The sequence below is a fragment of the Bactrocera tryoni genome, unplaced genomic scaffold (assembly GCF_016617805.1).
Source record: "Bactrocera tryoni isolate S06 unplaced genomic scaffold, CSIRO_BtryS06_freeze2 scaffold_190, whole genome shotgun sequence".
NCBI lineage: Eukaryota > Metazoa > Arthropoda > Insecta > Diptera > Tephritidae > Bactrocera > Bactrocera tryoni.
This window is the reverse complement of record NW_024395912.1, coordinates 348,958-372,142: the sequence shown is the minus strand read 5'-3', so window position 1 is coordinate 372,142 and position 23,185 is coordinate 348,958. Positions and strand designations below refer to the sequence as shown.

The 23,185-nt window shown below is 35.9% G+C and overlaps 1 protein-coding gene across 1 annotated transcript in view; it reads right to left on the bottom strand.

Moving 5' to 3' along the window:
• Positions 1 to 1,994: 1,994 nt before the first annotated feature.
• The window catches only part of LOC120780145, a 301,454-nt gene continuing 280,263 nt past the window's right edge, over positions 1,995 to 23,185 (bottom strand). Inside the window, exons 22-24 of the mRNA XM_040112431.1 lie at positions 2,974 to 3,162; positions 2,216 to 2,912; positions 1,995 to 2,152 (exon numbers count right to left, since the gene is read on the bottom strand). Coding sequence (XP_039968365.1) covers positions 2,099 to 2,152; positions 2,216 to 2,912; positions 2,974 to 3,162 — 940 coding nt within the window. The 3' untranslated portion in view covers positions 1,995 to 2,098. The remainder of the gene's footprint in view (positions 2,153 to 2,215; positions 2,913 to 2,973; positions 3,163 to 23,185) is intronic.

Genomic DNA, 23,185 nt, shown 5'->3' with positions numbered 1-23,185 from the left:
CAGTGATTACGGCATTTAAAAAGTGGCGAATCTATTTGAAAGGAGTAAATTTTACGATAGTGACAGAAAAGAAGACGTACCCCCTCTAGTCACAAAGTGGGCCATATTTACTAAAATTTGACTACCGACTTGTACACAGGTCTGGAACTCAGATTAGAGGTGAAGATGATATGTAGTAGGTAGTAGGCATTGCTTATGGATGGATGAAAGCACTTAAATATTAGAAAAGGGTTCTTATGAAGATTTCAATATCGCTTATTGAATTTGGCAAATATCTCATCTAAGTAGTCGTTCTGTGTTCAATGCAATAGGACATAATACCTGTTCAAACAATGCGTAGACAGAAGCACTTTGCTGCCCGTAGAACACAAGAGCGAGTATAGAAATTATATATTATTATGTAGCTCAGAAAGTTGTTCCAATTGTAACTAGTTGTGTAGAGTTCATTGTAGCAAACGCAAAAATGGGCAAGAAAGTGGGCTTCTATACCCCGCTTCCTGAAGATGATTAACCGTTAGGCACCTATCAGTTAGACCATTTAGGACTTTTGACGGCTACTGCAAAGCATTATACCCACATTTTATCAGTTGTAGACATTCTCCAAATATGTCTGTTTACATACAAGAAAAGAAACTACTATTGCGTCAGCAGTGATTGATAGGTTACGTAAACAAGCTGCAATTTTTGGAAACCCAAGAAGAATAATCACGCACAGAGGAGCCAACTCAAACTTTTTAAGACTATTGCAATAAACAGGGAATACAGCATATCTATAAAACGACGGCTGTGGTTAGGGAAAATGGACAGGTAGAGCGCGAAGGGCAATTCAAATGTTGACGAAACTTTCTTTGAATAATGCACAAAAATATTTCAACATTTATAGGAATCGTAGCACAAAGGTGTCCTCATTAAAGCTGCTAACAGCTTAACATGCGTGTAGAAAATCAGGCAGACTTGGGTAATTACATTGAATAGCAATCAAAGAGCTAGAAATAGACTGTGTGCAGTGTAGAGAGAGAATACAGGAATAAAATCGAAACAACTTTAATGCAACGAGAAAAACTTAGCAACTGTATGAAGCAAACGAGCTAGTTAGTAGCTTAAAGCGTACAAATAGGGTCCTGCCATAAAGATTAAGAAAAAGTTTCTTATCGATTCAGGATGGCCAAGGGTGGGAGCGAAAAAGAGGCATACCAGAAGCTGAGGTGCATACCGTCAGTGACTTGCAACACTCACTTAAAAAACACAGCGATTAGCGCCAAGGAAACACAATGACACAGACAGTCGACACGCGGACGACCACTGAGTTCTTCAATCAAGTTAATATTACTCGCAATATATGACCAAGGTCAGATCAACTCGATTCATATTCAGCCCTATACTAATTATAAACTATTACAAGGAATAATTCTCCACTAAATTTTATTAAAATATCACACGTTTCGACCGACCTAAATGATTTAAAGTCCACTGGGTGACAGTCTGTCTATCCGTCCTTTGTATAAAAATTAAGATATCTTCAAGAAACTTAGTATTCCCCGGCAAAAAATACGAGTCATCCTCATTAGACTTCAAATAGATTATTGGCCAAGGCAACGGTACAATCCCCGAAGAAGAAATTTTTCCCACTTTGATCTTTGCAAGTTGAGAGAGTATACATTTTTTACATCTGAGCCCTTTAAAATTAAATTGAGTAAATAAGTCAAAAACAGTAGTATTTCAAGAGAGGCTTATCGTGAGTTAATTAACATATTCTAAAAGCATGCTTCAGAATAAAAGAAATGTACTACCCAACTTGTACGTACATATATAAGTATGTACATATGTACATAATATGATATTGTAAACAACTATAGTATAAAACATTTCAACCCATGTACTCTGTGACACATCTACAACTTGTTATTATATGAATCCATCAATGTTCAGCGGTATCCTATTTTTACCAGTTTTTCGAACTGAAAACATACTTTCGTAATTTAAAATGCATTAGATTTCAGCTGTGAATGTATAAGTAATCTTTTATTAATTCTTAAAGTTGTTTTCGTTTTTAATTAAATATGTCCTAATTTTAATGTGGAAATATTTGTAAAAAAGCTTAGTTCACAGTGTAATCTTCAAATTGCCAGTCCCAATCGGAGAAATCGTAATCCTGTAACAATAGTGCGAAACTTTCATTTTGTTGAGTTTAAAAATAAATATAAATAAAACTTACGTTTTGTTCATTATTTGATTTTTTATTAGATGATTTCTTCATTGTGCATACCATATAAGCCGAACCAGTGTTATGGCCAGTGCATTCGCATGTTTGATTACCCTTTGATATTGCACTTTGTACGACCCGCTTAGCAAAAATAGTTGCTAATCGTTTAATTGGACTTTTCTGTTTAACGCTGAAAACAGATCCCTCACTATCTAAAGCTAATTGCGCACATATCCCGAAGCTGCTATTTGAAACATGGAGCGTATGACGTAGTTCGCTACTACCTTCAGGGCTGCGATTCGAAAATACAAACTGTTTATCAAAACCATAAAAATTACGTATTTTACGAGGTTTCTCAACGGTAAATTCAGCGTTGGTGATAATATGTAAAGTAACTCCTTCGTCGCTCATATATTGTAATATGGATGAATAATCAAATCGCATTTGTTTCATGTCACACCGGCTACAAGATATTATTATAAACGTTTTTGAAACTCCTGTTCGGAAATTTAATCTAGAAGCTATGGAAATAGCATGCATCATATCACTTTTTGAAGTAGATCCATCATAACTGTTTGAGAAAGCTGTACTATGTTTTAGGTATTGACGTAATATATAAGTACTGTTGATAAAAACAACATTGTCTTTTGAAATTGTTCGGGGATAATCAAAAGGTGGTAGTTGCGAACCATACGCTATGACGGCATATCTAAGAAATAAAATAAACGTATATATTCTTAAGTGGCAATTTGACCGTGTCACGAATTTACCTGCTGTTAATAAATCTTTGGCTATATAATTGTTCCTCGAGGGCTGAAACTATTGAATTCTCCAAGCTGAATGTATTGCACTCGTTTGCTTCAACTAAAAAGACTATATCGCTGCTATGAGACTCATTATTTATGTTATATTCCATAAAAGAGCTTTCAGGAACATAGACACCATTATTAATTTCGCACCTAGAAAAATAAGTCATTAGCATGGCTAAAATGTAAATATTGCTAAAAACTTATAATATGTTAAAGGTTAACTATGCTATGAATGTTCATAAAGTTATTTCTATATAAAGTTTATTACATTTGCACAAACCTGCAATGATCATACCATAAATTCAACCAACCAAATTATTTTTAAGGAAAGGCTAACTTCGGGTGCATCCGAAAATTTTATAATCTCGCAAATGGTCAAACTCGTATTAAAAAATTTGATATAAAATAATTAAGAAATGGATAAATTCGCTTGTATCCGAGTATTTTACAATCTCACAAAAAAATTGAAGTGTTGTCAACTATTTTATTCAACAAGTAAGGATCTAGTTGGGATCGAAGATGGGGGAAATACCATGAAATGTTGACACAACTGTATATTAGAGTGTTGTAAAAGAATTAAATATTCATTATTTTTCGAAACCTTGAATGATCCATCTTATTTGGGATCTTATTAACTGAAGTTATAGGTCATAGACTCATTTGGTATCATTACTATTGTATATTTTGTTTCGTCTCTGCTATACTTACATTTAAACTAAATTATACATATGAGACCAATACACATTGTTATATCTCACATATTGACTGTTGTCCACATATTCAGTATTTATGCGTTTTTTAGACATATGGAACACACTATGAGGACACTACTTGTGTAACGTTTCTATGTTAATTTTTTGTAAAGTTTGTACTACATAATCCGTCAGGTCAATATGACAGAATTATACTCTATTGCAACATATTGCGGGAGTGTACTAATGTTGCATATGAGTTCAGTATTCGTTATCCGGCACAACAATACAATACAATTGCTTACAATAATTTTTGGTATCTTGTTAACATACAGGGTTTCTCCGGAGAGTAACTGGACTGAGTTGATTTGGAAAAAAAAAAACTGAACTAATCCTTAGAATTCTTTAAAAACTTTCAAAATAGGCTCTTTCTGCGTCGATGCAGCACTGCCAGTTCTATTTCCAAGCATTTAAGGCGTTACGGAAGGCATTCCCCTGAGTAGCCTTGAGAGCCGAAGTGCATGCTGCTTGGATCCCTTCTGCCGGCGTGTGCCACTCGGAAGATTGTCTTTGTGTCTCGGGATCATACTGTCAGTACGTTAGTCAAAAATTGGGGGTCACATGTGTGAAATGTTCAAATTGGCACACTTCCACTCGCCGCAATTTCTGGTCGTCAGTGAGCACTTTTAGGACGATTTTCGCGGACAGCTTGCGTACATTCAAGTGCTTCTTCCCAATGTCATGAAACACAGATTTTGATAAATTTAACATCTGTGCAATTAAACTAATACTTAGTCTCCGGAATAGCCTCTCATTGGCCTTTTCAGGAAATGAAACAAAGAAAGTCTAGGGGGTGCGCATCGGGGCTGTAGAAAGGCGGTGTGAGCCGGGGCGTTGTCGTGGTGCAACTTCCAATCGGCTTCGATGTCTTGTCAGACCCGACATAGCTTTCGCTTGAGTCTCTTGAGGACTTCCACGTAAAACTTGGCGTTGATGGTTTGTCCAGGAGGAACAAATTCCTGGCGGACTATGGCTTTGATGTTAAAAAATACCATGAGCATCGTTTTCACTTTGGATTTGCACATTCATCAACGACTTCTTTCCGGTCCTCCAAAAAGGCCTGGTGCCACCGATGCACACTATTTCTTGGCAAGCCTGGTTAATCATATCAAACGTCTTCGTCGCAGATTTGCCAAGTTTCACACAGAATTTAATCGCGTATCTCTGCTCTAACGAACGCTGTACCACTCACAGAAATACGTCGCGCGAAAATGTTTGTCCTGACTCTCCAGGTGCTCGGAGACAACTGACCAGCCGTTCGTTCGTTAGCTAGGAACGCTTTCTACCAAATCCAGTTGGTGCGCGCACGCTTCAAAGTACAGTCACGGAAAATCAGTCCTATTACTTTCCGGACAAATCCTGTATGTATACTTACTTAATTTTAGAAATATATTTTAACCAAAGGGAAGAAATATGATATATTGGGTAAACGAGGAAGATGAAGGGAAGAGTCAACATACTCACTAATCCATATCTTTAGTACGTAAACTGGAAGTGCAGAAATCAGTAAATTAGGATATGACTATGACAGGACGTATGAACTACAAGTTTTAGCTTAAGTGTTATTTTTATAACCGATATATTAGTTTTGCCTTACAATACTTAAATTTGGTATAGTGGATCAAAGTATATAGTAGTCTTGTCCTCTGCAAGGTTTAAATACATGTCTCCCATCATAAAATGTTAAAAATGAGATAATTATCTAACAAAAATTTTAAAAAGTATTTAATGGAGCCTTCATGATTATGCAACAGGTTTGTAAATGGCTCGCTATGAAATAGCCTTGCGACCACTGCGCTTTTTTAGTTAATTCTCTTAATTTTGCTAAAATCGTGTAAATATGTCCTCTTGGTGGATCACTCTAGAGAATAATAGGTGTTCAAATTGAACATGTTCTTTGCTACCAAAGGACGGGCAACAACATTATATTTAAACCTTTTATACAAGGTCTGTCGCAAAAGAAGCAGAACTTTTAAAATATAACTGTTTCTGGTGGCGCCACCTATTGGTGGGTATATGAAATAAAAAGTTTGATCTCTTGTTGACATTTCGTAAAAATTTTAAGACAATTGGATAACTACAATCGATGTTATCGATCAACAAGTGACAGCAGCTTTTGGTCATCGGTCGTAAAATGCAAAGAGCAAATATTAAATTTTGTTTTAAACTTGAGAAAACGTTTACTGAAACATTTCAAATGATGAGAAAAGTTTATGGTGATCAGTGCCCATCCCGTAGTAATGTGCATGCGTGGTTTAAGCGATTCCAAGAAGGTCGTGAGGACCTCTGTGACGATCAGAAGTCGGTCGTCTTTAGAAGACAAAAATAAAGACAATGCTGATTTGTTTTTACGATTCCGAGGGTATTGTACACCGAGAGTTCGTCCCACCTGGCTTGGTGTTATGAAGCGTATTTTGTCACGTATTCGTCGTGCTCGACCACAATACCGTGAGGCAGGGTCCTGGCGCCTGTTGCACTATAATGTGCCGCGTCATCGGTCGACGCTTGTCACCGATTTTTTAAAAACTACATATTAACCATTAATCACTCACCCTACTCACCTGATCTGGCACCCTGTGATTTTTACCTATTTGGAAAACTTCATTTGCCCATAAAAGGACACTGGTTTCACGACATTTCAGCTATCCAAAATGCGACGACCGATATTCTCAAGAGCATTCCGAAAAATGGCCTTAAACACTCATTTGAAATGCTAATTGAACGGGCTAAACGCTGTATCGAAGCACAAGGAAACTACTTTGAATAAAAAAATATAACTTTTGCAAAAAACTAATTTTTTGTTGTTTTTTTAGCAGTCCTGTTTCTTTTGCGACAGACCTTGTATATTTCACAAATGTTAAATAAGATAAGAAAAATCTTACTATTGATATAGTCCACATATACGAGGGCTGCTATATATATTCTGGCCTAGGGCAACACTAAGTGTTGCCAGGTGCAATCTGACATTTCCATTGGAAAGTTTGACATTTTTTAGCATAACATCACTCAGAACGTTTTGTCATTTAATCGTGAATTGTTTTATTTACAGCGAATTAAAAAAATCATCTCGGCCAAAAAATGGAGTTAACTCGTGAACATTTTCGTGCGATCATTTTTCACAACTTTCAACGTGGATTAACACGACAAGAGTGCATCGATGAACTAAAATCTTTGTATGGTTATGAAGCACCATCCTATAGCACTGTGAAAAACTGGTACAACGAATTCAATCGTGGCCGACGCTCGCTCAAAGACGAATTCCGTGAAGGTCGTCCAAAAACAGCCGTTGTGCCAGAAAACATCGATGCCGAACGTGAACTGATAATGCAAGACCGTCATGTAACATACCTTCAGATAGAGGCATGCCTATGCATTTCCCCCACCAGCATACAGTCTGGTTCACTTGATTAGAGGCAACAATTTTTGTGAAAGAAACTGTTGATTAAAGTATCTATATTTGATCTTTCAACAAATAGTTTTCTGCTAACTCAAGCTAAGACTGTACTGGTTTAAAAATACAAACACATCGAAATATTATTTCAGCTAACGGTATTTCGTAACGGTAAAAGTTCGGCAGCTGCAATATTCTGCTTAATTTATTGGTTCACTTGAATAGAGGCACTTAGTTTGCCTACATCATTTGCGCAATAAAAGTGTGAAACTAAATTTTTTTTTTAAGCATTCATTGTGTTAAGTCGTAAACTTTTAAATTCGAACAAAATGGGAAAGCGGAAAAGTTTATCAGAGCGAGAAAAAGGACAAATTGATATATTGAGCTCTGAAGGACTTTCGAATCGCCAAATTGCCAAAAAGATTGGTCGAAGCCCAAATGTTGTTGATCATTATGTGAAAAAGAGTGCCTCCTACGGTAAGAGCTAAAAAGGTAGGACTGCGATGGCTTTAACACCAAAGGAAACCCGGAAAGTCCTTAGGATTGCATCCAATTCCGCACTTTTAACATCAAAAATTATAAAATTAGCTGATGTTGCAGCTAGCAAATCTACAGTTAGAAGGGCTATTCTGAAAGCACCACATCTGAAATATACAAAATTACAAAAAAACCGCCTTTGAATACACTTCGCAAGCAACGTCGCCTCGATTTTGCAAGAGACCACATGGCTTGGAATTCTGTCACAAATAACGACCGTGGTGAATGGAAAAAAGTTGTATTTAGTGACGAAAAGAAATTTAATCTGGATGGGCCGGATGTATACAATTACTATTTCCATGATTTAAGAAAGGAGGAGAAGTACTTGAGTCGCCATCACAGCCGTGAAGGTGGACTTATGGTATGGGGAGCAATATCGTACTATGGCACATTCGAGCTGAGAAGTGTAGACTCCAGAATTACGGGAAACAGCTATAAAACGATATTGGAATCATATTTTCCAGAGATGCGGGAAATATTTGGACCAATTCCATGGATCTTTCAACAAGATAATGCTCCTGTTCACACTGCAAGATTGGTCAAAGCTTGGATGGCGTCCCAAAACATTGAAACCTTAGCATGGCGCCCGTATTCCCCAGATCTCAACATTATAGAAAATGTATGGGGATGGCTAACTCGTAAGGTTTATGAGAACGGACAACAATTTAAATACAAAAATGATTTAATTCGAAGCATTAAAGCGGCCTGGTATGAAATTTCGCTAGTCTATCTCGAGAGTTTGTACAAATCCATTCCCCAACGTGTTTATGAAGTAATTTACAAACAAGGTGGCAGCACAAAATATTAATCTTTAAAAACTAATGGTTAAAAAACTTTGTTCTTGTATCTATTTATATATTTTTTCTAAATTTGTAAGTGCCTCTATTCAAGTGAACCAATAAATCAAGCAGAATATTGCAGCTGCCGAACTTTTACCGCTACGAAATACCGTTAGCTGAAATAATATTTCGATGTATTTGTATTTTTAAACCAGTACAGTCTTAGCTTGAGTTAGCAGAAGACTATTTGTTGAAAGATCAAATATAGAAACTTTAATCAACATTTTCTTTCACAAAAATTGTTGCCTCTAATCAAGTGAACCAGACTGTACATTCGATATTGCATGAACACCTGGCCGTAAAAAAGGTTTGTTCTCGTTGGATCCCGCACAATTTGACAATCGCTCAAAAAAAGGCTCGTGTGGATTGGTGTAAAGAAATGCTGAAAAAATACGATCGCGGTGCTTCAGAAGACGTTCTGTACTATGATACAGTCACAAGTCTCTAAAATTGAGACTTTAAATTTGAGACAATTTTTGTGACCTGAGACGATTTTGCAATTCAGTACGTGACAGTCACAAAAATCTCTCAATTGAAAACTTTTACATTTCATTATTTTTGAGATGTATTTATATTCTAAATGAAAATAAACATGTCGATAAAAATATTAAGTTGAATTTTTTCTAACATAGTCAAAAAAGCATAATGCTACTAATAAAAATAAAAATATATATTGACTTTGTTTCAGAATAGTTACGAAATTTTAGTTGAAATTGATTTATTTTTAATTTTTCTTCGTGTTTTAGTTGTTCACAATATATAAAAATGCCAATCGATTAATACCTATGATGTTCTGTATAAATGACTTTTCAGTATACTATTCAAAATGGCAAACAAGAGTTATTTTTAGTTTTATGACCTGTTAACTACCAGATCACAAATTTGAGACAATATTTTGTGACTAATGACTAGAGACTGCTTACAGAATTGCGCTATTAGTGAATTAATTATTTATAGTTAGCTCTCTAGTAAATAAATAATATTAATAATTGATACAATTTAATTAAAATTAAGTAAGCATTTTCCTGATAATTAGCTAAAATGCTAGAAATGGTTAAAATTTTCCCACCACCATCTACTAATATATTGATTTTCAAACTTCCTTTTGACCTTACATCGGATATATTTTGTCAATATATAAGATATCTAAACAATATTTAATAACCTTAAATAGTTTATTATAGTATCTACAGTTTCAATGCCCAAGTTGTTCCATAAGTTATTTTTCATCGATATTCTCTGTTGACTTTGTACGCTTTGTCTATTTGTTAGTTATCTTTTAAAAGTGCATGTAAATATATTTATAATGTTTTCAGACTTAATGCCAAAAAAGTAAATGAAATCTGTCCAAACGTTTCTCTAGCTAATATCTAATTTAGGTGTTTTGCCAGCACCTAAAAAGATTTCCCTGGTTTTTATTCTTGCAAAGTTCAAGAACAAAACAAAAACATCACTCCTTCTTTTAGAGAGAGCACTTCTCTCTAAAGTTTCATGACATTTCATCAAATCGTTCTAAAGCAATTAGTTATAGACTAATGTTATTTCTGCTTTTTGTTTCCAATGGAAAAAGGGAATTTCGATATGTTAAGCTCTCCAGTTAAACATTTTTTTAGGCTAATATGTACGATATTTTAAAGAAATTAAGAAAAAAATTAATTGAGCGGTTAAGGAAATATTTACCTAACAATTCAATTAATTTTTTTCTTAAACACTAGCTGAATAAGTTATGAATAAAATCTTCCTACTTCACATTTTTCGTCCTATTACGGAAAGTTTCTGGAGTTTCTCATAAATGCGAAAAACCTTTACGTATTTGCTGCTTTGTGTTTCCAGAACCCGTCACTTAAATGTCGACTAAGATACCCATTTCTTTTCTCAGTTTGAGTTGAATTAATTTCTTGGTTGTTTCGACAATTTCTTTACTTCTCCACGAACTTGACAGTTTTAATTGGTAGCCTGCAGGCGATATGAATTAAGCTCTCGAAACAGCGTACCCAAGCATGTAATGTTGATAATCCATATTCGGACAAATATTCCTTTTGTTGCAGCAGCCGAACCAAATTCAAATTGTTCATTAATCTTCGAGTCACCATACAAATTCCGGAAGCCAGTGATGATGAGTGTGCTTTGGCATTCAATACTTTTCCTCTTAACATTTTCAACATCTACCCTCACTAAGGCCGCTTACTCTTCCTCGAAAATTATTTTCACTGGTCTGCAGAAAACATTGCCGGTAAGTAGAGTGGCCACTACTATCATCACACCCTCAAGCCCTATATTATGCATTGAAAATTAACTTCAACTGAACGCTTAGTTCAGTTATCATTAGGGTAATACTCCATTCCATCGTAGCTCGGATTAATATTGGAATTTCGTTCTTTAGCACAATATTTCATTAATTTATAAGAGCTTTTTGTGTAACCTCCATCTACAAATAGAGCAAAAGCTTCCTCAGTCGTGTAAGGAATATGGGTTCTATTGTCAACATCCAAGGTTATAATCATTTTTGAAGCAGATTCTGAGCTCAACTTTGAAACAACTGCATTCCTTTTTTCAACATTGTAAAGATATACGAGCGTTGCTACCATTAACTTTTCGAGCGGGGTCTCATCAACGACGATGAAATTGTTTTCGTCTTGAGCACTCTGGAAAAGGTTTTTGTTTACGTCGACCATTGGTTGCTTTAGGAAAAATTAGATCTTAATCCAACCATTATTTACTTAGCCTTTTAAACAATACCATGATCTTGTGACTCGTTCCACCAATTTAGTAACAAAATTTCTTTATTATTTTAAAATTTAAATCTTTACTCTTTACTTTACTAAAAAAAGCAAAAAACAATAATCCATTGACTTGTTAGCTGTAAAAAAAACACAAACAGATGTGGCGGGATTCGACAATTTATGATTTCGGTAAAACGCCGCCAAATTGGCCATTTCTCCTACCGTGCGATGGCGATAACTCAAAGGTGAATACACCAGGTAGCACCCGCGTAAGTCAAAATATATATGCGCTGAATTTGCTTCGGTTGCAGGAGAGAGGCTCCGTCGCTGAGTACTGGCATTCAATTCGGTGGATGAATGTTTAGCGACAATCCGTATCAAAGCGGATTTCATCAACATATCGCTAATATGCGCCCACGACCCGACGGGAAGAGAAAGACGATTTCACCAAAGAGGTATTCTATGAGCGCTTGGAGCGCACATATGAAAGCTGCCTCCGCCACGCTGTCAAAATCGTGCTTGGTAGCTTTAGCACCTGGATGGGCAAAGAAGGTATCTTTGTTGCAACGAAAATACGCACCCACCTCTGTGGAGCAAAAACCACACTTTCACTCCTGCTCTCAGAGAGCAGTTATCAGCAACTCGGTGTAAGGGAACTGTAGGACAACATTGCAAGCTCCTTACGTATAGCTGCAAACAAAACCATTGGTTTTCGGAAAAGGGAAAGGAATAGGTGGTGCGATGAGGAAAACAGTGTGACAGTGGCGAGACACACAACACACGGCCTACCTCGCAACAGTACAATCGACCACAATACGTGCGGGATGGGATAGACACCGAGGGTTGAAGACCTCCAGAGATGATCTAGTAACTAATGCCCAGAGCCCGACGATTGGAACTTAAAAAAATAAGACTCCACAAACTGCGGCAACTACTGTGGGATACAACAGTGAATACATAGTTCCATCGATCATACAGTGTGAAAAATTAAAGCCCAACCTCAAGAAGTCAGTGTGGTTTTAGGCCTGGAAAATAAACAACCGATGGGATATTCCCCATGCGCCAAATCTTGGAAAAGACCCGTGAAAAGAGCATCGCCACATACCACTTCTTCGTTGATTTCAACGCTGTTTGTGGCAGCACAAAAAATAACTGCCTTTATGCCAATATATCTGAATTTGGTATTTCCGCCAAACTCAACTGACGTTGAGCAATACCAAAAGCTTCTATCTATAAGAGTATACAGCTGTTGGCGTATGCTGACGATTTTGAAATCATTGCCCTCAACAACCTCGACGTTAGTTCTACTTTCTCCAGACTGGAAAAGAAAGCGAAGCAAATGGGTCTGGTAGTGAACGCGGGCAGGTGACTTGTGAAAACAGTTCAATTCTGAGGGGAAGTTGCGTCAATTAGCGGGGCTAAGCAAAATGTTAAAATTAATTTCTATTTTTGAGATAAGTTTCTAAAACTTTTGGACTTTTATTTAATATTGATCAGCTGCAAAATTTAATATACACAGCCATTTTTGAATATTGTAAAAATTAGAAATTTCATTAACTCACGTTTAATTTACGGTATGTAGAAGCAACAGTTTTATTCAACGAAGTACAAGTTATTGCAGAAAAATTTAACATAAAAGTACACCACTGGGCGTTTGAAATTATGTTTGTTCAAACGAATTAATAGATATCATTCTAAATTTATTAGCAGCAAAAGAGATGTTGCTAACACTTCCTGTGTCGGAAGGTAGTGGAAAGCCCTGTAGCCCTAATTGAAACTTATTCAAACCTACCTGCGCACTACTATGTGTGAAGAAAGACTAAAAGACTTGGTAACATTGAAAATGAAGTGGCACAAGCTCTTGACACTAAAACGGTTGTGCGTGATTTTTCTAGCGGTTTTCTATAATCGTTATTCGAGGATTTTGTGAATGAATTGTTTGATATCCTATTAACTTATATTATAGTTCATAGGCATATTAGCCATAATTTTTACTGCCGAGTGACATAAAATTAATTTATATATTCAGCTATATGTACTATATATGTATGTATGTATGTATATACCATAAACTAAACCAAAAATTTAATGTATTGTAATTACTTATGAGAGAAAAGTAAAACAGTTTAGCGGACATCAATGAATTACTATATCAACCAGTAGAGATAGACTAATTTTGACAGCTCGTGGTGGTCATCTTTGTATACGGATTTATGTAAAATTTTATCAGTGTGTTCAAGACCGCAAATATCATGTGATTTAACGCCTCTATAATTTTTCTGAAATAAAACATTTACGCCAATCAACCAGCAATGCTCAAGGAGCTATATTGATTGCATTACTTTGGATATTAAGGAGCTATGACAATGTGATAACTTCAAAAAATTCGATAGTTTATGTTTTCAAAAATATCATGAGAATATAGCAAGGTCGTATATTGAATAGCAGCGTTCCAAAGAACGACCGCTCAAAATTTCAAAATTGCTGACATCATAACTCAACGAGAAATTAACCGATCAAATTGAAATTGAGTATTCTTGAATATATTTATTATACAATGAGCTACTATCTTTTTGATTGGTTGAAAATTGTCTATTGTGCATAAAAACGACAATTTTTTACCTAATTTTTTTTCTGGACATCTCCATTTTGTTAATTTTTGATATTTTTTGCAAAATCGTACTAGGTCATTATATAGGAAATACCTACAACTTAAATAATCTTTTTGATTTTTTTCAGCTACTCTGTCGGCTGGAATCATGTCAACAGTTGGGGAGATTTTTTTTGCACCTCTGAAGGCAGCACTTAACTCCGTTATTTTTCAATATTTTTGTAAAAAACAAATTTTTAAATATAGCTGAAATATACCTTATTGTGTCCAAAAACTGCGAGACATTCTATAGAGTACTTTCTTTTAAAAACTCACGAAACTTTGGCACTTCACGCAAGCGAGTGTGCTCTCAGATATTTTTATCCTCACGTTAATTTTGTTCTTGGAATTTACATACATTCCTAATCTCACGTTACTGTTAGTAGTTGTGTAGTTTTTTACGACTCTAGGGTGAAATAGGTTCGCTAAGATAAAAGAAAGGAATAATCTCGAAATTCGCACGGTTCAAAGGCGTGCAAATATTTCGAGGTGGTAGCTAATCGTAATTTTAAGAAAAGTTGCAAGTTTTAATATTCGTTTTTCAAGAAAATTGTCAAATAATGGCATACATATTTTGGGTCTCATCCATTCATAGGCTATTCTTAATTAATTCTTAATTTCTTAGTTTCATTATTGAATTTTTGTTAATGTCTAAGCTATTTAGTTCTGTGGGAAGATCAATCGTATATTCTTTTTTATAACCTCATAAAGTGTTGTACCATAATCGAAAATATTGTGGTTTAATTTTAGTAAGACATTTTCTATACAAACATATGCGATATACTCTCCAAAGGAATTTAATGAAACGTATTGGGTATAAGGGCGAAAAATCAAGCAGGGCACATAGGAGCACTTTCTTCGAAACCGGGACAAAAGTGAGAATTACAAACTACAGCGATGCTACTCAAAAATTTATTTTTTTAGTACCTAAGTAACCGTACTACAATAAACCGATTAAATGGTTGATCTTCAGACCGCTATATTGCCACACATGTAGTCGGAACCTAGACTGCGTTCAGTACGCACGTTCATATTCTCGATACTCTCTATTATTTTCGAAATTGCAACCGGTGTTTTGTGTTGCGTGAAGTGAATTCTGGAAAATATTTGTTATGGATTCTGGACAACATGTATATATTTAATTTTATTAATATAAATATTAATTTAGCTAATGCATTCTTTTGTATTTTTTTGCGAAAACAATGAAATATTAGAAAAACGATTTTTTTTTTTACTTTTTAGAAATTATTGTTTTTGTTATAGTGTCGGGGGAGGGCGAGTTATAAATAAATTTTTTTACTAAACTACACGTTTTCTACTTATCATATAAGCTTAAACTTTTTCCTCATCTTTCCCGCGCTTAAAAAAAAGCACGTTGAATTAGGTTGGTCACTTGCATAAAATGAGTATTGCTTTTTATTTATTTATTTTAATTAAATACGGAAATTTAAGCAAATTATTCTAGACGGGTATATAAATGGTATAAGGGGGCTATCGAAACCGGTGTGAAAATCGGAAAATGGGCGTGGCACCGCCCACGTTTTACTGAAATCCCATATCTCGGAACCCGACAGACCGATTTCGACTAAATTTAGTATGAATTTAATATTTCTATATCACAGTGTGAAAATGAGCGACTTCCCATATAACACAATTTAAAATTCCATTTGATTCTTTCACTTTCCAGTACACAAATAAAGAAGTAATTAATTTAACGAAATAAAATTTTTCGGTAATAATTCTCTTAAAGTATTCCACCTTTTGACCAGAAATCGTCCAAATCCAGCCAAAAATGTTAAAGCTTCTAGGTACCGAATATGTGGATCGCGGTACCTGTAGTTGACTTTTGACCGAAAATATCTTTAAATGTGTGAGAGATGAAATTGAAATTCACACAGAATGCTTTACTGACAATAGTATTTCTTTGTATCAAAAATGGGTTGAATCGGTTCAAAACTTCTCTGAACTGCCATATATCTAATATAAAGGTTTTCAAGCTTCTAGTTCACTTTATGCTGGATATATTCGCCAATATTTCAGTCATCTCAATGAAAATTTCAGAACATGTTTTATTCATAACAGTGTATATTTGCGGCTAAAATAGATACAGTTGGCGAAAACTTGACCCTCCCCCCATATACCTATTACCAATATTTTCGTACTGGGTCTGGCAGTGAACGAGGGCAAAACGAAATATCTCCTGTCATCAAACAAACAGTCGTCGCACTCGCGACTTGGCTCTCACGTCACTGTTGACAGTCATAACCATGAAGTTGTAGATAATTTCGTCTATCTTGGAACCAGCGTAAACACCACCAACAATGTTAGCCTGGAAATCCAACGCAGGATTGCTCTTGCCAACAGGTGCTACTTCGGACTGAGTAGGCAATTGAAAAGGCAAAGTCCTCTCTCGATGTATGATCCTTTGTATGTATGGTTCGATGTATGGTCCTTTGCGCGTTAGCCACGGCGAATATCGCATTCGATGGAACGTTGAGCTGTACGAGATATACGACGACATTGACATAGTTCAGCGAATTAAAAGACAGCGGCTATGCTGGCTAGGTCATGTTGCCCGGATGGATGAAAACACTCCAGCTCTGAAAGTATTTGATGCAATACCCGCCGGGGGAAGCAGAGGAAGTGGAAGACCTCCACTCCCGTGGAAGGACCAAGTGGAGAAGGACCTGGCTTTGCTTGGAATATCCAATTGGCGCCACGTAGCGAAAAGAAGAAACGACTGGCGCGCCGTTGTTGATTTTGCTATAATCGCGTAAGCGGTGTCTTCGCCAATTAAGAAGATGAAGAATATTTTCGAACATCCACTTGGCCTTGCTTGATATGATTGGTGGTTGTATGTAAAGTACCTTAATGAAAACCAGGGAACATTTTTTTGAGGATGTGGCATATTAGTAGTATGTGGGATGAGGAAAAAGAGATAAAATGTGGTCGATACCCCCCCTACTCAAATATATTCAATATAAAATGCCCGGTTGCACCCGAATTTAGTCCTTTCTTCTTTGTTTTATTTTTATTTGAATATATTGCATTATTATATTCAGTCATGCATTTTTATTGATTTGAATATTGCTAAATATATTGACCACCTTCAGCGTTTATCCTCTTGTCATAGCGGAAAGACTTGAGGGGGGGTAAAGTTTTAAATTATATTAAAATAACGGAGTTACAGCGTTTTAAACGACCGGCTGTGATATCTGACTTTGAAACTTTTGAAACTTCAAATCGATTTTCCCGAAAACGTTATTTTTGAAGTTCGTGAAAATTAGAACTCAAAATGTACTGAACCGATTCTTTTAAAAAGTTGAACATTACTTCTTCACATAAATCAACAGGTAATCAGATGGAGTTTTTTCCATTTTTGTTTACTTTTTATTAGCAAATTAACAGCGATTTTTTGAGCTAAAATCGCGCTTTTTACTTCCAAGTGCTGCAAAAAATAGAAAAAAAAGGTGCGTGGAGTCCCTACGCGCGGATGAAGTTATACTTCTTAGTGATATTCCAAGAAATGCATATAATTTTATATGAAAGAAAACTAGAAAACTTAAATTCACATTTTATAAATTTATTATGCACATAAAATGAAGAATAAAGCAAAGTCTAAGCGGCAAGGGGTGACAATCGGCGGTCATTACTTTACTTATGCCATAGAACTTCTATTGCTACGAATATGGAAATGACAACGAAATAATGCAAATATGCATATTTCTAAATGTCATTAATTTCTTTGAAGAAATGAAAGGAATGAATGATCCTGAGAAGTATAGGGTTAACTTTTCAACGGCCAACGCAGAGCGTTTCAACCAAAAGGAATTCATTCATTAGAACCACCACGCAGAAGTCGTTTTATCCGTTGTAAGGGAATGATTTTCGAAGAAACATCATTTCTAATGTGCCATAAGACAAAATAAGAAATGAACTTCTTAACCTTACGCTGTCAGATAAAACGAAAAAATACTTCGTCATCGGAGGTCGATTTCCAAAAAATGGACCGACGCAGAGTATTTCAACCAAAGGTCACATAAAATAGTTGAGAATTCGCAGAAATGAAAGACAAAAGAAAGAAAAAGCAGTATAACTTCAATAATGCACAAGCATACAAACATACATATGCGCAGCAGCAGCAAGGAAAGAGTTAACAATCGGCGATCCATTGTATATTTCTTTCTGCATAACCAAACCATAATTAGGAGAACGCAATTCAAGTGTCAATGGTGGTATAGGTGGTAAGCGCTTGGAAAGTGACGACGAGCACGTTGGAGGTGCGCAGTTCGAATCCCAACAGAATTGATTTTTTAATTGAAATATGTCACCAACCAAAAATTGAAAGATTGTTCTACAAAAACAACAACAGCATAAGCATGGCAACATTGTGTTGTTGGTAGAAAAGCCGAGCTGTGCCGAAAGAAACGAACAAACAATCGCCGATTGTCACCGCTTCGCTTGCTGCTCGAACATCTTCGCAGACAAGGTTGCGTAGATTCATATTGAGCAAGGTTGCGCTTGAGCAAGGTTGCGTAGATTCATATTGAGCAAGGTTGTGCAACCTGAATCTATCGCAACCTTTTCCGAACTCGTATAAGAAGTATAACTTCAAAAAAATAATAACTCTTTCTGATTACCTCGAGAAATACATCACCTTTGAAACGCGTATCAATTTTTTTGTTTCAGATGATCCGGTAACGAGTTATAATGTTCATCGCTAAACCAGTTTTTTTCAAGGCGCTTCTGGAGATTCACCGTCACAGGCTTATTTATTAATAGTTTTCAGTGAACATTTTTTCTAATATACTTCAAAAGTTGTACAATAATATGCCTTTAAATTTAATAAAACTATATTACTCACGTCGCCGCAAAAAACACAAATATATCCTTTCTTTTTTTTGCCTTTAGAAATGTATAAACCTCCGGTTTAGATGTACACACAGCGCAAATACTATCCTAAGCCAAGGTGTCAAGATATCCTAACTGATCCCCTTCGATCGCCGGATGAGGTCGATGGTATTAAATACCTTCTCAGCGCATACTCTCTCTGCAGACGAGTAACCGACCATTTAAGGGGGGTTTGTGTGAGAAAAACGATAAGAGTAGCAAGGAGCACCTTGACAACTATTGCTACAGTACATAAATAATAACTCATCGAAATCCGGGACTATTCGCGAAATGCGACAAAGACGATCTTTAAGCCTTTAAGCTTTATGCGTCTGATCCCCTTTCTAATGAACTGCTAATTTTCAAAACCGACGATTTTTCGAAATTTTCATGTACCACTTGACGTGGTTTGACCCATATACATTATATACACACGCTAAGAAAAAAGTTCACTTTTTGACTATGTTACCGTTGATCTATACAAGTATAGATAAAATTTATATCGTTGGAAAGGAGAAGACGTGCAGAAGTACACAACATATGTCAACGGGAACACAAGTAAAAAAGCGTTGGTGCAAATTTATCGACCATAAAAACTATGGTACAAGCGTGGTGGCGTGTCATCACTGCTCGAAGTTACAATCGTACACAGAAATACATTTCGTCGCTGTTCTGTATAAGCTGCATATATTGGATAATTCTGTATCGTTTACGTCGGATTTGTGGTTGCGATTTTTATACTCTCGCAACAATATTGCTAAGGAGAGTATTATAGTTTTGTTCACATAACGGTTGTTTGTAAGTCCTAAAACTAAAAGAGTCAGATATAGGGTTATATGTACCAAAGTGATCAGTAGAGTCGAAATCCGGATGTCTGTCTGTCCGTCCGTCCGTCTGTCCGTCCGCCGTGCAAGCTGTAACTTGAGTAAAAATTGAGATATCATGATGAAACTTGGTACACGTATTCCTTGGCTCCATAAAAAGGTTAAGTTCGAAGATGGGCAAAATCGGCCCACTGCCACGCCCACAAAATGGCGGAAACCGAAAACCTATAAAGTGTCATTACTAAGCCATAAATAAAGATATTAAAGTGAAATTTGGCACAAAGAATCGCATTAGGGAGGGGCATGCTGGCCAACTGATCTGTGTTTTCTATAGCAAAAATGTTACTCAGACTGGGATCCCAGATTATAGATAAGTGAAGTTTACTCCTCAATGAGTTTGAAGGCTTTCTATAATTGTTGACTACGCTGGAATTAATATTCTCTAGAATTTTCTCTTCGAAGACGCAAAAAATATCAAACTCCTTGTAGTATGTACATACATATATTCGTCCTCATACTGCGTCCCTACTCCGCAGTAAATTTTGGACCGGCCGGTATAAATATACCAATATCAAAAGTTACTTCCACTTCAATGTGTTTTTTTTTCACAAACATTACTTGTAATTTGATATACGTTGAGAGTGAGAAAAGTGACAGAATTCAGTGTTACAACACGCACTGTCGAAACACATTTAAAAGTGGAAAACAAGTAAGGAAGGGCTAAGTTCGGGTGTCACCGAACATTTTATACTCTCGCATGATAAAGTGATAATCGAGATTTCATTATACGTCATTTACATATTTTTCAAATACCGTATTTTTGTAAAGTTTTATTCCGCTATCATCATTGGTTCCTAATGTACTATATATTATACAGAGAAGGCATCAGATGGAATTCAAAATAGCGTTATATTGGAAGAAGGCGTGGTTGTGAACCTATTTCACCCATATTTCGTACATGTCATCAGGGTGTTAAGAAAATAATATATACCGAATTTCATTGAAATCGGTCTAGTAGTTCCTGAGATATGGTTTTTGGTCCATAAGTGGGCGAGGCCACGCCCATTTTCAATTTTTAACAAAAGCCTGGGTGCAGCTTCCTTCTGCAATTTCTTCCGTAAAATTTAGTGTTTCTGACGTTTTTTGTTAGTCCGTTAAGGCACTTTTAGTGATTTTCAACATAACCTTTGTATGGGAGGTGGGCGTGGTTATTATCCGATTTTTTCCATTTTTGAACTGTATATGGAAATGCCTGAAGAAAACGACTCTGTAGAGTTTAGTTGACATAGCTATAGTAGTTTCCGAGATACGTACAAAAAACTTAGTAGGGGGCGGGGCCACGCCCACTTTTCCAAAGAAATCGCGTCCAAATATGCCACTCCCTAATGCGATCCTTTGTGCCAAATTTCACTTTAATATCTTTATTTATGGCTTAGTTATGACACTTTATAGGTTTTCGGCTTTCGCCATTTTGTGGGCGTGGCAGTGGGCTGATTTTGCCCATCTTTGAACTTAACCTTGTTATGAAGCCAATAAATACGTGTACCAAGTTTCATCATGATATCCTAATTTTACAGCTTACACGGCGGACGGACGGACGGACAGACAGACATCCGGATTTCAACTCTACTCGTCACCCTGATCACTTTGGTATATATAACCCTATATCTGACTCTTTTAGTTTTAGGACTTTCAAACAACCGTTATGTGAACAAAACTATAATACTCTCCTTAGCAACTTTGTTGCTAGAGTATAAAAACGCACTTAGATTCATTGCTATATTTTGTTTCTCGGAAATATGTATGTATATTAATTCAAGCTAATTAGCTCAAATATATTTAAAATAATAGTCATGCAAGGAAAATATAAACTGAAAGTACGGAAATTACGGTATGTTAAGAATATGAGGTTTAGACCAAGGTCTAGATCAATTTCAGAGCTAAACACATTACTTTAATAACCGATATATACGATCTGCTTTTGAGCAGTATACAAATTTCGACAAAAGAAAACATTGCTATTATATAAAAAAAATATATTATTTTTGAATCGGATCAATACCCCTTAGCCCCGATATACTTATTATAAAGTCTTTTGAACTTCTGGGTGACTTTGTATCGCATATATCGGTCAATATGTGAGTTATCCCAATGAAAATAAGAGAGCGTGTTTTACTCATTACGGTGTATCTTTGTGCTTAAAATAGATACATTTGAGCGAAGGCATAGTTTCTACATATATTATACAAGTTTAACTAATATTACGATTTTCGAACATCCGGCTGACTTTACTCTATATGCCTGGTTTTGCATCTTAAGGTTTTTCCCGAGTTTTGATCCTTGCAAGTTTCAAAAGTATAAAATGTTCGGTTGTACCCAAACTTAGGCCTTCTTTACTTATTCTACCTCTATTAGTTTTAGGTCGTCGAAATCGGGAATGGACTACAATCATAGTATGTGTATGACATATTTTATCTTAAATATAATATGAGTTAAAGCCTTACTATATTTCATTACCATTGTCCGACAAAGTTATAGTTAAATGCACATACATAGTTAAATAAAAAGAGATAGTATAAACTTAACTAAAGGGGCTAAATTTAATATGTTCTCTATATTACTTAGAAGCACATCAACCAGAGGAAGTTCTGAATTGATTGTATTAACTTTTGAAATTACTCATGTATGTGTATGTTTTCACTAAATTTTATGAAAGTAACTCACACAATGACAGACATATTCGGCATAAAGTCTTCTACATATACGTATTATATCTTTTATACGAGGGCTGATATATATATTCTGGCCTAGGGTAACACTAAGTGTTGCCAGGTGCAATCTGACATTTCCATTGGAAAGTTTGACATTTTTTAGCATAACATCACTCAGAACGTTTTGTCATTTAATCGTGAATTGTTTTATTTACAGCGAATTAAAAAATTCATCTCGGCCAAAAAATGAAATTAGCTCGTGAACATTTTCGTGCGATCATTTTTCACAAGTTTCGACGTGGATTATCACTACAAGAGTGCATCGATGAACTAAAATCTTTGTATGGCTATGAAGCACCATCCTATAGCACTCTGAAAAACTGGTACAACGAATTCAATCGTGGCCGACGCTCGCTCAAAGACGAATTCCGTGAAGGTCGTCCAAAAACAGCCGTTGTGCCAGAAAACATCGATGCCGTACGTGAACTGATAATGCAAGACCGTCATGTAACATACCTTCAGATAGAGGGATGCCTATGCATTTCTCCCACCAGCATACATTCGATATTGCATGAACACCTGGCCGTAAAAAAGGTTTGTTCTCGTGGGATCCCGCACAATTTGACAATCGCTCAAAAAAAGGCTCGTGTGGATTGGTGTAAAGAAATGCTGAAAAAATACGATCGCAGTGCTTCAAAAGACGTTTATAAGATCGTCACATGTAACGAATCATGGATCTATGCGTATGAGCTCGAAACAAAACAGCAATCGACAAAAAAAAAAATCATTTTCGTTGAAAAATATGCCTATTTACATTATTAGGCCAGAAATATATATATAGCAACCTACGTACGCA